Source organism: Vipera berus (assembly GCF_964194415.1).
Source record: "Vipera berus genome assembly, chromosome: 7".
Lineage (NCBI taxonomy): Eukaryota > Metazoa > Chordata > Lepidosauria > Squamata > Viperidae > Vipera > Vipera berus.
In genome coordinates, this window is record NC_138209.1 from 293511 (window position 1) to 307411 (window position 13901).

General features: G+C 58.7%; 2 protein-coding genes across 3 annotated transcripts; one reads left to right on the forward strand and one right to left on the reverse strand.

Annotated features, from left to right (window-relative positions):
* Positions 1-736: 736 nt before the first annotated feature.
* WDR54 (WD repeat domain 54) lies at positions 737-4736 on the reverse strand. Of its 2 annotated transcripts, none has more exons than XM_081332414.1 (9): positions 4481-4736; positions 4329-4391; positions 4178-4244; positions 3908-3964; positions 3565-3692; positions 3258-3358; positions 2155-2317; positions 1704-1778; positions 737-1334 (listed from the first exon to the last, which is right to left on the reverse strand). In XM_081332414.1, the coding sequence occupies exons 1-9, from the start codon at positions 4700-4702 to the stop codon at positions 1203-1205; spliced, it is 1008 nt and encodes a 335-aa protein (XP_081188540.1). In that variant the 5' UTR covers positions 4703-4736; the 3' UTR covers positions 737-1202. The 2 variants fall into 2 exon arrangements, with proteins under 2 accessions (XP_081188540.1, XP_081188539.1); XM_081332413.1 differs by having other exon boundaries at positions 3565-3722.
* LOC308670737 (uncharacterized protein C2orf81 homolog) lies at positions 4737-6635 on the forward strand. Its single transcript, XM_081332412.1, has 3 exons — positions 4737-5064; positions 5202-5405; positions 5556-6635. The coding sequence occupies exons 1-3, from the start codon at positions 4840-4842 to the stop codon at positions 6558-6560; spliced, it is 1434 nt and encodes a 477-aa protein (XP_081188538.1). The 5' UTR covers positions 4737-4839; the 3' UTR covers positions 6561-6635.
* The last annotated feature ends 7266 nt before the right edge of the window (positions 6636-13901 follow it).

The following is a 13901-nucleotide window of genomic DNA, read 5'->3' on the forward strand; positions in this document are numbered from 1 at the left end:
TTCCCATGGGGGGGGAAGTGCAGAGGGGCTTTGTGGCCGCTCCTGCCCAGAGCTGCCCTTTCCTTGGGCTGGGGCAAAGTGGTGGGAGTGCCCGCTCTTCCTTTGTGCCACCTGGTGCATTAAGGGAAATCGCTGCCAATAACTTTAGCAAAAGGGGGGGCCCTGCAGAGCTGCAGTTTTTAAACCTTTTTCACTTTTTTCTACCTGTTCCGGTTTTTTCTCAAGATGTCAACCAAGCACAAATTGATCTGGGGGTGGGCCGGTGTGACCTTCCCCACCCTGGACCGAAGGGCTTTGATGCCCCCAGGCCCCTTGTGGCCTGCGTGCATCTGCATAACCACTGTGAGCTGGGCTAGCCCCCGTTTCTTACACACTTTGCTGTTGAGCCGTTTGGAATCTTTAATAAAGAGCCTTTTGTATTGTGTATCCTGGAGTCTGCCAATACCTGTGGGGGGGGCACCTCCCTGGCCTGCAGAGGACATGTGGGGGGGGGCCCACAGTGCTTGGTTCCATAATTTAGAGGCCGTCGGGCAAATGAGCCACCTTAACTATGTTCCTGCCGCTTGCCTTGCGCCCCACCCCACAACTCTTGGGAGGATGGTGGGCTTGGGGTGGGGCACCTTCCTAACCGGCAACCCAGAAGGATCAGGAGGTGGTCAGCTCTGCAGGCACTGCCGTCTCCTGCTGCATGTGGGAAATCACTTGGAAAAAAAGGCAACAGCACCAGGCTTTCTTCCTTGTCAGCCAAACATAAGTTATATTTTATTGAACAGGAAAATAAGACAACTTAGCTGCTTGCTCTGAAACGCTAGAAAAGCAATCGGGGCTGTGCTGAAGCCTTTGGAGTCTAAACAAACCCAGGCAGGGCAGGAGAACTTTCTGCAGCAGGCCCAGCCGAGCAGCCCCTCTTCCCTGGGGCTGCGAGACAGTCGCCCTCCCACGGGGCGGAAGCCTTGGGAACAACGCGCCAGCAGGGACAGGACAGGCTCCCTGCTTAAGCTCTGCTGCGGGCAGGACGGAGGGGGCGCCCTGAGCTACTGGGCCAAAGGAAGCGCCAAATCCCCGGGGAAGCCTGCTTGGGCCAAAAAAATGAAGGGCCTTTTGGGAAGCGGGGGCAGAGCTCCCTTCATGGGCCGCCCTGCCCTGGCCAAGCTGGCTTTGTCACACCAGGCGAACTCCTTCCTCCGCGTCCAGCAACTACCCTAAACCTGGTGGTAGAGGATGATCTCGCTCAGCTCGAAGCCCGTGACAGCAAAGGTGGTGCCCTCTGGATTGCAGAACCGGGCGCCACAAATCTGCGTATCAGTCACACACTCCGTGTGGCAATGCTCCAACTGCAGGGAAATTGGTGGGTCCCTTTCAGGCACTCCTGCCCCCCCCCCCCAAAGAGAGCCATCGCGCTGGGAAGCACGGAGGGGCCTGACTGGAAGGAGCCTGTCCTGAGGCTCCCAAGCAACGAACCACTGCCAGGGTGGCCCCCCAGGCCCAGAGACCTTTAGCAGGCATCCTTACTGCCTTAACACCCCAGCCAGTCTTGGGACAAGGTGGGCACATTCCAGCTGAGTAAGGGGAGCACCAAGCTTTCCCCTGCCCCATTTCCCCAGCCAGGAGGTGAAGCAAGAGACGCAGCCTAGCAATCCAGAGTGAGGCCCTGGAAAGACGGGCGTTTCCCACCCCTTCAACCGAGCAGTTCTTGGGCTCACCTCAATGCTGTCTGTGTCCGCATTGCGGCTCAGTCCCCAGACCCGCACGAAGGAGTCCTCGGCCGCAGACAGCAGCTGGGCAGGAGACAGAGAAGAGAAGGCCTGGGGGGTGGGGATCTCCGGGTCTGCAGGCCTGGACTGGAGACCCTTCCCACAGAAGGTGACCCAGGAGAGCGCCAAAGCTGCCTGAGGGGGTTCTAGCTGGGTGCCCCCACATCCCTTCAGGCAGGTTGCGATTGGGGTGACCTGCCCACGGGAAGAGGGCGGGCAGCTCCACCAGCTCTGCAGAGCCTGCCTGTCCCCTGTGCCAAAGAGCCCAGGTCTGTGCATGCTGCAGCTCAGGCGCACTCACGTCTCCAAGGTTGGCATTGAGAACCAGAGAACCGGAGCTGTGCCCTACGGAGGCCTTTTGCCAAACTCTGGCTCCCCTCCCCCATCACGCTGGGCTCACCTTCCCCGAGAGCGGGGCCAGGTCCAGGGCGTAGATCCAGCGTGCGTGAGCGCTGACTTGGGCTCTCAGGGTCCCTTGTGCCGCTTCGTACAAGTGAATCTGCCCGTCCCCGTAGCCGGCAGCCACAAGCCCGTTCCACAGCTTCACCGAGGAGCAGGTGCAGCTGGGGGTGAAGGGGAGGAATCAGGCCCTGCTGGGCGGGTGCTGGAGCTCAGAGGCCGAGCACCTCCTGCCACGGGCAGGCCAGCACCCCACGCCCTTAAGCGAACTGAGCAAGACCGGCAGCAGAGGGGATATCGCTGCCTCGCTCTTGCGGCCTGGGACCCCTGGTTCCACTGTGAGGAGAGGAGGGTCTCGCCTCCACCCTCTGCTCCAAGCAGCCATCCTGAGCTCCGCATAGGAGCCGGGCCTTCCTGCTGTGCAGAACTTCCATATGCCCCCCACCTCTTTTTTTTTTAAAATAATATTTATATACCGCCCTTCTCCCGAAGGACTCAGGGCGGTGAACAGGGCAAGAATAAAGATACAAAATTACAAAAATTAAAAAAGGATTAAATATATGCCCACTAAAAACAGTAAATACAATATTAAAACCCCAATAACCCCCCCCCCAATCCCCCATCAGGCCAGGCCGGCTTGTTCGAATAAGAATGTTTTTAGATCGCGACGAAAGGAGCGAAGATCGGGCGCCGTCCGGAGCTCAACCGGTAACTGGTTCCATAGCTCCGGGGCGCCCACAGAGAAGGATCTCCCCCTGGGGGCCACCAATCGACATTCTCTGACCGGTGGCACCCTGAGGAGACCCTCTCTGTGGGAACGCACAGGGCGAAGGGAGGTTGATGCCGGCAGCAGGTGTTCCCTAAGGTACTCCAGACCCATGCCATGTAGGGCCTTAAACACCATTACTAGTACCTTGAATCTCACCCGGAAGACAACTGGCAACCAATGCAGCTCACGGAGCAGAGGTGTAACATGGGAGTATCGGGAGACTCCCAACACGACTCTCGCGGCTGCATTCTGTACCAGTTGGAGCCTCCGGGTGGTCTTCAAGGGCAGCCCCATGTAGAGAGCCTCGGGTCCCCTTCTCCCCCACCGGCCCGTACTCAGAAGCTGGAATTTTGGTGATCAGCCGGAATGTCTCTCCAGACCCCCAAACGCACAACGCTCCAGAGTCGTCTGCCGTCACCAGATCTGCAGCTCCCTCCTGCAATGTGAGACAGGACTGTCCTCGGTGACCTGTGGCCTTTCGAAGGCCGGTCTGAATGGCTGCCTCGCGGTCAGGAGAACCCAGACAGCCACACAGGAGGGCCAAAGGGCTGGGTACCGCTTCCCCAGGCAGCTCAAACATGACCAGGGAGGCAGCCCAAAGGGAGTCTGGTGTGTGCTCAGGCTGGCCCCCTCTGGCCTTACCGGCTGCTCACAGAGCTCTGCGCCGATGTCCGTGATGGGGCTGCTGTGCTGCTCAAGGACTTCGCTCAACGTGATGTTGGTGCCTTTGGAGGGGACGTCAAAGACGAGGACCGAACCGGTGGATGTCCCTGCAAGGGGAGGGGAATTGGCCCAAACGGCTGCCTCCTCCAGCAGCCTCAGGCTGTGCAATGAGGGGACCTCCTGGCCACAATCCTTCCCCCCAACCCCGTCGTGCCACTTTTAGAGGAGTTCTTTGGTGGCTGACCTCAGCTGGGGACCCGTCCGCCACCCTATGATGGCCCAGCCACGTCCTGGGGCCCCTCCCACCTCCCGGCTTGCTCACCTACACACACGAAGTGCAGTCCGGTGGCTCCAATCCCCCGGGCAAACAGCACCATCCCTGGGGGGGGCGGAAAGCCAAGGTGAGCGGCCGGGATGCAACCCCCCCACAGCCCCCTCTGCTCCTACCGGGGCTTCCCGGAGTTCAATGGGTCGGGCCCTTTGGACAGCTCCTTGGGCGCCCGGGGCGGCGGGGGAGGCCTGGTCCTGGGCAGGGGCGGGCAGTGGGGGGGGGGCGGGTTCCTGCGTGGTGGGGGGGTGGTGGTGAAAGTACCTGCCGAGGCCTCCATGCCGTCCAGGGCGTGCCAGTAGACCATGGCGGAGCCGTCGGGCTCGTACATCTGCCGGGAGAGGCGGAGGAGCAGGTTGGGTGCAGATTCCTCCCCTCCCCCCCGGCTCGCCCCCCCGCCCCCCCCGGGACCCACCTGGACGCCCTTCCACGAGGCCAGCACCAGCAGCGTCCGCGAGGGCAGCGCGCACCAGGCCGCCTGCAAGAGGAGGGCAGCGTTTCTGGCGGGGCGCCGGCCGCCTTCCCCCCCCGGCCTCCCCCCGGCCTCCCTCCCGCCCGGCGCCGGACCTGCGTGACGAGGGGGGGGGCGAGGCCGCCCTGCCGGGCCTGCAGCTGTCGGTGCGCGCAGGCCGCCCCGTCCGCCGCCGCGCTGACCAGCCCGACCGAGGCGCCGTGCACGCTGGCGAAGTAGGTGAGGCGCTTGGCCGGCAGCGGCAGGACGCTCAGGTTGTTGTAGAGCGCCAGGCTGCTCCCGCGCAGCGCCAGACCCCGCTCCGCCCGCCGGTACATCGCCGCCGCCGCCGCCGCCGCCGCCCTCGCCCTCGCTCCCCCTCCGGCTGCCGGCCGGGCCCGCGCGCAGGCGCGGAGGGGCGGGGCGGGCGCGGCGGCCGTTGCCCGGGGAAGGCGTCGGGCGGGGGGCGGCGAGGATGGCCACCCGCGACCGCCTGGCCCAGGCCAAGTCCCGCGCGGAGCGGTCGCGCCCGCCCACGGTGCCGGTGCCGCAGGTGGAGATCGTGCCGGGGCGGCTGTCGGAGGGCGAGTGGCTCTCGCTGCTGGCCTTCGAGGAGGCGGAGGACGCGGTGGGCGACCTGCTGGCGGCGCTGCTGGACCAGGCGCTGGCCGGCTGCTACGAGGTCTACCTGGCCCGGCAGGTCAGCGCCGGGGGGGGGGCTGCGGGGGGCAGACGGCGCGCCCCTCCCCCGTCTCTCCGCTCTGCGCCGGGGGGGCGGGGGGGGCCGGGAGAGGCTTCCCGGGAGGCCCCCCCTGAGCCGCCGCCCCCCCCCCGCAGCGCGTGCCCTACGTGATCGCCCAGGCGCGGGAGGCGATGCTGCAGATCGCGGAGTGGCGCTTCCTGGCGCGGGACGAGGGCGAGAGCGACGTGCCGGCCGACCCGGCCTGGCAGGAGGACGAGGAGACGGCCGCCGCCGTGCCGGACTCCTGGGCGCAGGGCTCCGTGCCGCTGCTGCAGACCGTGCCCAGCCCGGAGGGGGAGGTAGGCGCGGCGCAGCCGGGGGGGGCGGGCGGGCGGAGAGCGCCCCGGCCTGTCGGTCTGGCGCTCCGCGGGCGCTTCGGGCCGGCGCCTGCCGGGAGGGTCCGGGGGGGGGCGAATGCCTGGGCTGCCCTGCCGATCCCTTTCCCGCAGGTGCCCGCGGGCCGAGCGCCGTCGGGGGAAGCGCCCGCCCTGCCGGGGCTGCCGGGCGAGGAAGCCGCCGAGGCCGAGCTGCCCCTCCCGTGGGGGGAGGAAGGGCCCCCGGAGCCCTCCCTGCTGGCGGCCAAGCCCCCCAGGCCGAAGGCGCGCAGGGGGCTGCTGAAGGGCCGGGCTGAGTCCCCGCCCGCACCCAGGGCTGCCCCTGCCCGGCAGCCCTTCAAAGGCAGGCCGCCCCCTTGCCGGCCGCCCCCGCCCTCGGCTGGAGGGCTGGGCGGCGGGAAGAAGACGGCCTCCGAGCAGGAGCGGCTTCGGCGGAAGCTCTCCCGGGGGCCCCTGGACGGCAGCTCCCTGAGGCTGCTGGGGAGCGCGCAACCCCTGCTGCCCCCCTCCTGCAGCAACCTCCTCCGGATCCAGATGCGCCGCCCCCCCAACATCAGGGATGTTTTCTACGACAAGATGGGCAACGTCACGCTGGTGCCTCACCTGGAGCTGGCCTGCCTGCCTAAGCGGTGGATCAAGCCCACCGTAGAAGTGGTGGACCCCAACGTGGAGTCTAGGCGCCAGGAGACCCTGAAGATGGTCTCGGGCCGCTGCAAGCAGCCCCGTCCCCCCGGAGGCCCTGCCGCAGCCAAGCGGGCCCCCGTGGATCGAAGCAGCCTCCTGGCTCATGCTGGCCCGGAGCCGGAGGGCCCCTTGGAGGCGGCGCAGGAGGCCTGCCGGGAGCAGGCGGCCTATTCTCCTCTTCCACCAGGAAAGGCCCTTGAGCCCACCAGCTTTGTGTTTGTCAAACCCACCGTGCTGGTGGAGACGGTCGACCTGGCCCCGGGAGTGAGCCTCCGCCGTGGCGGTGCCGGCCCTCTGAACGCACGCTTGCAGCCTGTGGTCGGGGCAGAAGAAGTCACGGAGGCGGGCAGGTCCCTTCCCAGAGGGACCAAAGGGCCCTTCCTTCAGGAGCCCCCGCTTTGGCCACACTTGAGCCCCAGAGCCGTGCTGGGCTGAGGTGCTCACCGGCCACATCCCAGCTTCACACTGTCCTAAAATAAAATGAAGCCTTGGATGTGGCCACTCACACACCTTTGGCTTTTCTACAAACCCCCGACTCCGGCTGATAATCAAAGAGAGGGGTTTGGGGAGAGGATCCCCCCGGCCCTCACTCACGTGTGTTTCTGTGGTTACCCTGCAGAAGAGCGATGTTCTGCGTGGGGCCAGTGCCCCCCCCCTTGCAGCAGAGGAATTGGCCAGCACACAGCTGCACCTCGACTGAAAAAGCCACCCCAGAGATGCCTGCTGCCCTTGGAAAGCCCCCCCCATGGCATTCTGGGTAGGGAGCCCTCCAGCAGCGGTTGGGCTGCGTCATCCACCGATGGGGCCGATGGGGCCGTGGAAGGGCACTTCCCCCCCCTTAGCGGTGAGGGAGGGAGAGGCAGAGAAGGGCGCTGTCATGTTTATTGGAAATAACACTGAAGCCTAGAGGGCCAAGAGGGGGAAAGGAAGTCGGATAGATATTTCTCTGTTGGCTAGACGCACACACACATTTCCATTTTCTTCGCCTGCAGAAGTCCCTGCGTGTGGCGTTTGGACACAACCAGCAGCACTGGTGGGACTGGGCAAAGTCGCCCAAGGAACTTTGGTGGGTGAGGGCGGCTGTAGTTGGGCCATCCTAGAGCATTTTTGGCTCTTGTGGCTGTAGGATTTAAAGGGGGGGGTTGGGCAGTGGCCACCAGTGGCTGACCTGTTCAGCAGAGTCCCGCAGAGGGCCCCCCCCGAGAAGAGCCGGGGGGGGGGGGGGTTCCAGCAGCCCTCTGTGTTTACAGCTCCCAATGGTACAGATATTTTTTTCCCAAAGAAAGTTTGTCTTGGTTGTCCTCCGTAAGCCAGTGAGAAAGGGGGGCTGAAACCCCAGGAAATCGGGGGGGGGGGGGAAGGAAGAGGTGGGTGGCAGGGAAAACTGCCCTGATGGACACAGGAAACTGCCCTTAGAAATTGGTGGCGCTCTCTCTCTCTCTCTCTCTCAAAATAGCAGGATGGGCTTACACTGGCACTAAATAAAAGCTGTGCGCACTTGCTGAAAATACTTTTTGGGTATAAATAATGCCCCTCCATAGCGATAAAAAGATTGCAGACAATTGTGGGGCCTTACAAAGAAAATAGTGTAATCTCCCAGAGGAGTGAAACGGTCTCCCCAAGTACTTAAAACTTGTTCAATCAGTCGTTCTGTTGTTAACTGCCAGGCACGGGCTCTGGAGTGTTTGGCAAATTAGAATAACTTACCTTTACCACATTCTGTGATCAAATTGCATTTTGAATTAACACCTAAAAGAGAAGCTGTTTAGAGAAGCCAGCTGTTCCTATTTACACTTGCAAGATGTGAGATAACAATTTTTTTTGCCCTAACCCCGACTGGACAGTTGTTTCCCTCTTTTGTTGTGGTAGGTGCCCAATACCTGCAGGGGTAAGCAACCTTGGCTCTTTTCTGACTGGTGGACTTCAACTCCCAGAATTCCCGAGCCAGCCATGCTGAGGGAAAAGGGAGAGGTTTCCAAGCTGAGCCAGGCTGGCTCGGGAATTCTGGGAGTTGAAGTCCACCAGTCATCAAAGAGCCAAGGTGGCCTAGCCCTGTGCTAAACCCTTCAGCCTCATCCTTATGCAACCTCAGCAACTCTGGTTGTGGAGGGTCAGTGAAAGAATCCCTTTGTGAGTGGAATTCTGGAGACTGTCTGCTGTTTGGGCTCAGTGTGCCCACCTGGGAAGGACCCTGATGCGGTTAGTAACTAATTGGGAGAGTTTTATTAAACACCATCCTGCTTATTCCCATCCTATAATGTTCCCCTGCTTCAGTGTCTGAGCTGTTAATTCTAAATTAGCTGACAGCTCGAGAATTTCTGAAAACAAGGCCTTCCTCCTGCTAACCAATACACCACACAAAGCTTGTTTAAAACGAGCTGGTGGGGGTGACAACCGTGTCGTTGGTACCTCACAGTGTTTTTACTAGAGGATGCTGTATAGGATGATTTCACCCAACATAATTAATCTACAGGTCCAGTAACACAGAGGAGAAGATGCCTAATTGCCCTACAGACGGGAATTTCTTAGGTGCCATTAAACTTTGAATGCAGAATTTTCATAAAGTTTGCATATTAATAGAGCCAGTGTGAATCTACAGTATTTTTTCCCCAATTTGCACACATCCTGGATCTAGAAATAAAATCAAATGCAGCTCTGAAATCAATAAAGGCAACATAAAGTGGTGATCCAGCTTTGCGCGGGGAAGACAGAATCCGTGACCAGGGGAGGCTTCTAAGGCCTGCGTGCTCATCTGCCGAGGCTGTGTATTTTCTGACCAGTCTGGACTGATGTGAATGGAGGTGATCTTGGCTAAGGATCGTCCCATGGGATCCACCGCTCTTGACATCTACCAATCGAGAAAGTTCTTGACTTCTAATAACTCGTTTAGTGACCGAAGTTAACACAGCACTAAAAAAAGTGACATGACTGTTTTTCACACTTAGCAATCGTTGCAGCCTCCCTGTGGTCACATGATCAAAATTTGGATGCTCGGCAGCTGGCTCATCTTTATGGTGGTCGCCATGTCCCTGGGGGATCAAGTGACAAGCAAAGTCAACGGAGAAGCCAGGTCCACCTAACAACCATGTTACTGTTCTCTCCCAGCCCATGCGAGTCATTCCTATGCGCACAAGGAGAAGCTCCTCTTCCAATCCAGCAGGCAGGAACCGCAGGAAAAACCAAAACCCCTTTTATTATTTACAGAGCTGAGTCAATGTCCAAGGCAAACACAGTCCACAGAAACTCTATCCTCAACAGGAACGGCTGCCTTTGGCAACCAGCACCTCCCACACCTCCCCTTTTATTATGCAGCCAAGGCTTTGCTAATGCCTGCTCCTTTGCCTTTGGAGCCGCCCCATTGCATTCCTCTGTCCTACTCGCTTCTCTTGCCGTCCAACTCACACTCCCAGCACAGCTGTGTCTCTGCCTCAGCTCCAAGACTTACAGTCTGATGAGGAGCCTGGCTAGGCTCCTCGTCAGACTGTAAGTCTTGGAGCTCCTCAGAGCCTTCCTCGACTGATGTCATTCCAGGCCCCTCCTCCTCCTCCTCTGAGTCCTCAGACTCAGCTGTCAGATCCACTGGCTGGCAAGGAATCACAACAGTTACTAACTTAACAACTACATTGATTCACCGAGCAACTGTGCAAGGAAGGTGGTAAAACTCACTTAGCGACTGCCTTGCTTAGCAATGGAAATTTTGGACTCAGTTGTGCTCGTATGTGGAGGACCAGCTGTAACTTCAGCAGTGACCAAATGAGTCGGTTGGGCTTAGGCTGTGAGCATTTGAGAGGAGTGTGGGGTCCCCGACTGGCCTCAAGGCCACCCAGAAGACCCCCTGGCCAGGCCTGGAGGGATCCCATTCTGCCTCAAGACGCCCCCCCCAGCTCCGGCCCTGCTGGGGGGAGCAGAACGGAACACCAGGGAATAACGGCTGGAGGTGGCCTTGGGCGTCTTCTAGTCCAGCCCCTTCTCAGGCAGGAGACCCTATAACCTCTCGGTCAAGTGGCTGCCCGACTTCTTACAAACTCTTGTGTCGGAACACCCACAACCTCTGGGGGCAAAAGCCTTTCCACTGATTAATTGTCCTCACTGTCAGGAAATTCCTCCTTGGTTCTAGGCTGGATCTCTCCTCGGTGCTTTGGAGAATAGGTGGACCCCCTCCTCTTCTTTGTGGCAGCCCCTCAAATATTTAAAAACTGCTATCATGTCACCCCTCGTCCTTCTCTTCATTAGACTAGACCAGGGATAGGCAACCTTGGCTCTTTTATGATTCGTGGACTTCAACTCCCAGAATCCCTGAGACGGCTGGCTCTGGAATTCTGGGAGTTGAAGTCCACGAATCATAAAAGAGCCAAGGTTGCCTACCCCTGGACTAGACCTACCTACTTTCTGCAACTGATGTTCTTACTGTTTCAGCCTCCAGCCTCCTAGTTATCATTTTGACTCTTCTCTGCTCTCTTTCATGAGTCTCAACGTCTTTTTTACATAGTGGCGACAAAAACTGGATGCCATCTTCCAAGTGTGGGCCTTGTAAAGGGGTATTGATCTTGATTCTGTCCCTCTCTTCATGCAGCTGAGCACGTGGCGCCTCTCCCGCCTGTCCCAGATCCCACTTCTTCCTCCCAAGGACGAAGGGCTTTGGGGGCAGAGCCTGCAGCCCCTCCTTCCTCCCTTCAACCTAGGAAGGACCCCTTTGGCTTCCCTTGGGAGAGTCTCGTGTCCTGTCCCCCCCCCCCAAGGTCTGGCTCTGCCGCTCTGCCTTGACCTCCTTTCCCTGGGACGTTTTCATCTCCTGTCCTTGAAGAGGAGACCGGGCAGGCTCCCTGGCTCCCTCCATGCTGCGCTGTGGCTTTCTAACTGCGGAGGAACAACGTGCTCATCTTTGAAGCCCCTCTGTGAATTTTATGTCCCCTGCTGCATTTTGCTACGTCTTACGAAATAAATAACCATTCAAAGCGGTTCAAAAATATCCCGTTCTCATCAAAGGTAAAATGAGAGCACCAAGGAGCTGGAGAAGCTTCTTGGGTGAGAAGCGAAATGTCTTCAAAGAAAAACATCCAGTTGCCGCCTGAGAAAGAAGCACCTTTAGGACAACCAGGACCCCGGATGGCCAAGAACCTCCACAGACATTTAGAACTAAGGGCACTTATAACTCCTTGGAATTAGGAGCCACAGAGTCACGATGATGGATTTGGCATCTCAAGGACTGAAAAAACGGGGGACCCCATGCCCCCTTCTCTTATTTGGAGCACCCCCCTCTGAGCCCCGCCGGTGCTCCCCCAAGCCCCGGCCAGGGGGTCTGCACGGGGGGGTGGGTGACTGGGGGATATCTGGAAGCTTTGTGGGACTCTCACCATTGTTTATTCCCTCACTGTTTACTGTTTTTATTCTGCTTGCTGCCCAGAGTTTCCTCTGGTGATGGCCCTGTAGTAAGTAAATTATCTGGTTGCAAAAGATAGGAATTGCCACAAGTTGCCACTCTGTGCTCTCAGCCTTGGACCAGCCCCTCCTCCTCACCACCTCGCTGCTGCAACCTGTGCGGCAATTTCCTTTATCTTCCATTTCTCCAGAGCTCGGCCTTGGAATTTGCTTTGACAATGTTACCAGGGAAGGTTTTCAGCTCCTCCTCTTATCTCTACCGGCGCCTGTTCAGATTTTGGCTGAAATCGTCATTTGCACTGTTAACAAAGAGTTTCTGGCCACAAAATCCAGGACTTTAGGTCTGAGTGAGGCAAGTGGGCTTCTTCCTCTACATTGGCCCACTCCTCAAAGGAATAATGCCTCGCTTTCCCAATCCACCGGGCGAATTGCAAAGTCTTTCAAGCGCAGCCAGTCTCCAAGTTGCTTAAGGTTTCTGAGGCGCCACTGTGACCCATAACCCTTCCTGCAATTTGTTTTTGTCTGTTGGCTTTTGGTATTGCTACACATTTGCAATCTTCTTTTATAGGGCTTAAAGGTAAAGGTCAAGGTTCCCCCCCCCCCCCCGCACACTTGTGCTAGTCGTTTCCGACTCTAGGGGCCGGTGCTCATCTCCGTTTCAAAGCCAAAGAGCCAGCGCTTGTCCGAGGACGTCTCCGTGGTTATGTGTCCGGCATGACTAGACGCCAAAGGCGCATGGAACGCTGTTACCTTTCCCACCGGAGTGTGTCCCTATTTTTCTACTTGCATTTTTACGTGCTTTCGAACTGCTAGGTTGGCAGAAGCTGGGACGAGTAACAGGCGCTCGCTCTGCTACGCGGCACTCGGGATTCGACCCGCCAAACTGCTGACCATCTGATCGACAAGCTCAGCGTCCTAACCCACTGAGCCACCGTGTCCCCTTTTTTATAGGGCTTATAAAATCTGAAAATCAGAAAAATTTAAGATAAACAGGTGTGCACCCTTCGCCGTATTGATTCCTCCCGTAAGGTGGGCCACAGTTTTCACCAGGAGCTGCATTTTGTCTACTGTGTTTCCCCAGAAGTAAAGACCCAGTCTTATATTACTTTTGTCTCTTCCTTTCGGGCGGTGTCTTATATTTTTCGTGACACCTGCCTCACCTTGTGGCGGTGGCACCGATAGCCCCATCCAGCAGGAGCCCACATGGCTGCTGGCCCACTTCTGCTGTGGCTGCTCGCGGCAGGAAGCTACGTGGCACACATCACACTGCTGCCACCACAATGAGGCAATGCAGGTGGGGGAGGGATGGAGCTGCCTCATGTGCCCCTGCACCTGCTTCCTTCAGGACCCACCCCAGCCAGGCCATTCCTTGCTCCCTTTCACTCCCCTCCCGAGTCAGACTGCCCCGCTACCGTATGGAGGATGGGCGGGGTAGACCTGGTCCCGCTCTGCCACTTCGGAGCCAGGGTGGAGTGATGGTGAAAGGCCCCACTGCCACTGTGCATCGATGGAAGGCTTTCTTCACACTCCACCCCACAGATCACCTGCCTGGTGGCAGCCACCATCTTCTCCTCTGCCAACTCTCCCATGGCTTGATCGTTTTTTTCCCCGCGAGGAGTTGGAAGGTCTGACTGAATGTTTTTTTAGTCCCACAAACTCCGTTTGCCTGCAGCTGGAGAGAAATGTGCCAGAGCTGGGAAGCAGGTTAGTGAGGAATTTTTTTGCTTTTGGAAAGATGGAGAAGGAGCTGGGTGGTGGTGCGCCAAGGTCTATAGTAGCACTGGGAGGAGAAGCAGCAGGAAACGGGGCTACCACTTCAAGAACAGAGAAGGGAGATGTGGAGCGATGCAGGGCAGCAAGCAAGTGCTCTGCTCTGCTCTGCATCCTCAGCTTTCCGTTCTCCAGTGGTGGAGCAAGGAATGGCCTGGCCGGAGGGGGGCGCTGAAGGAAGCGGGTGCGGGGTGCGTGGAGCAGCTTCACCCCCTCCCCCCTCGTGGCGGCAGCGATGCGATGTGTCGCAAGGCTTCCTGCCCCATTGCGGCAGCCAGGTGGGACGGAGTGCGTCCTAATTAGGGCTTATTTTTGGAGTAGGGCTTATATTAGGCCCACCCCCACAAATCAGGGTAGGTCTTTTTTTCAGGGTGGGGTTTATTTTTGGGGAAACATGGTATTAAGAAGTCACCCAGCCCTGATTTGACACGTGTCTGGGACTCTCTGAGCCAGCCTGGACTTCTCTGCCCAGACTTGCCTTTCTCCAAGGAGCTGGTCTCACCTCCTCCACTTGGCAAAACGGAGAAATGCTCCCTTTGCTAGCGGAAGGTCCCAGCAATGCACCTTGCCTCCTTGGGAGGCCTCCTTGCAATCTGCTTTAACCCTGGGCCAGAAATAACAATAACA

Bases quoted from the DNA above. Each gene is read 5' to 3' on its own strand.
- WDR54 (XM_081332413.1), bottom strand. From the start codon at position 4,702: ATGTACCGGCGGGCGGAGCGGGGTCTGGCGCTGCGCGGGAGCAGCCTG. The intron at 1,779-2,154 runs GTGAGCCCAGCG...TCTCCTGCCCAG, and splicing joins TGGCCCCGCTCTCGGGGAAG to CTGCTGTCTGCGGCCGAGGA. The intron at 1,335-1,703 runs GTGAGCCCAAGA...ATTTCCCTGCAG, and splicing joins CGGACACAGACAGCATTGAG to TTGGAGCATTGCCACACGGA.
- LOC308670737 (XM_081332412.1), top strand. From the start codon at position 4,840: ATGGCCACCCGCGACCGCCTGGCCCAGGCCAAGTCCCGCGCGGAGCGG. The intron at 5,065-5,201 runs GTCAGCGCCGGG...CCCCCCCCGCAG, and splicing joins AGGTCTACCTGGCCCGGCAG to CGCGTGCCCTACGTGATCGC. The intron at 5,406-5,555 runs GTAGGCGCGGCG...CCTTTCCCGCAG, and splicing joins TGCCCAGCCCGGAGGGGGAG to GTGCCCGCGGGCCGAGCGCC.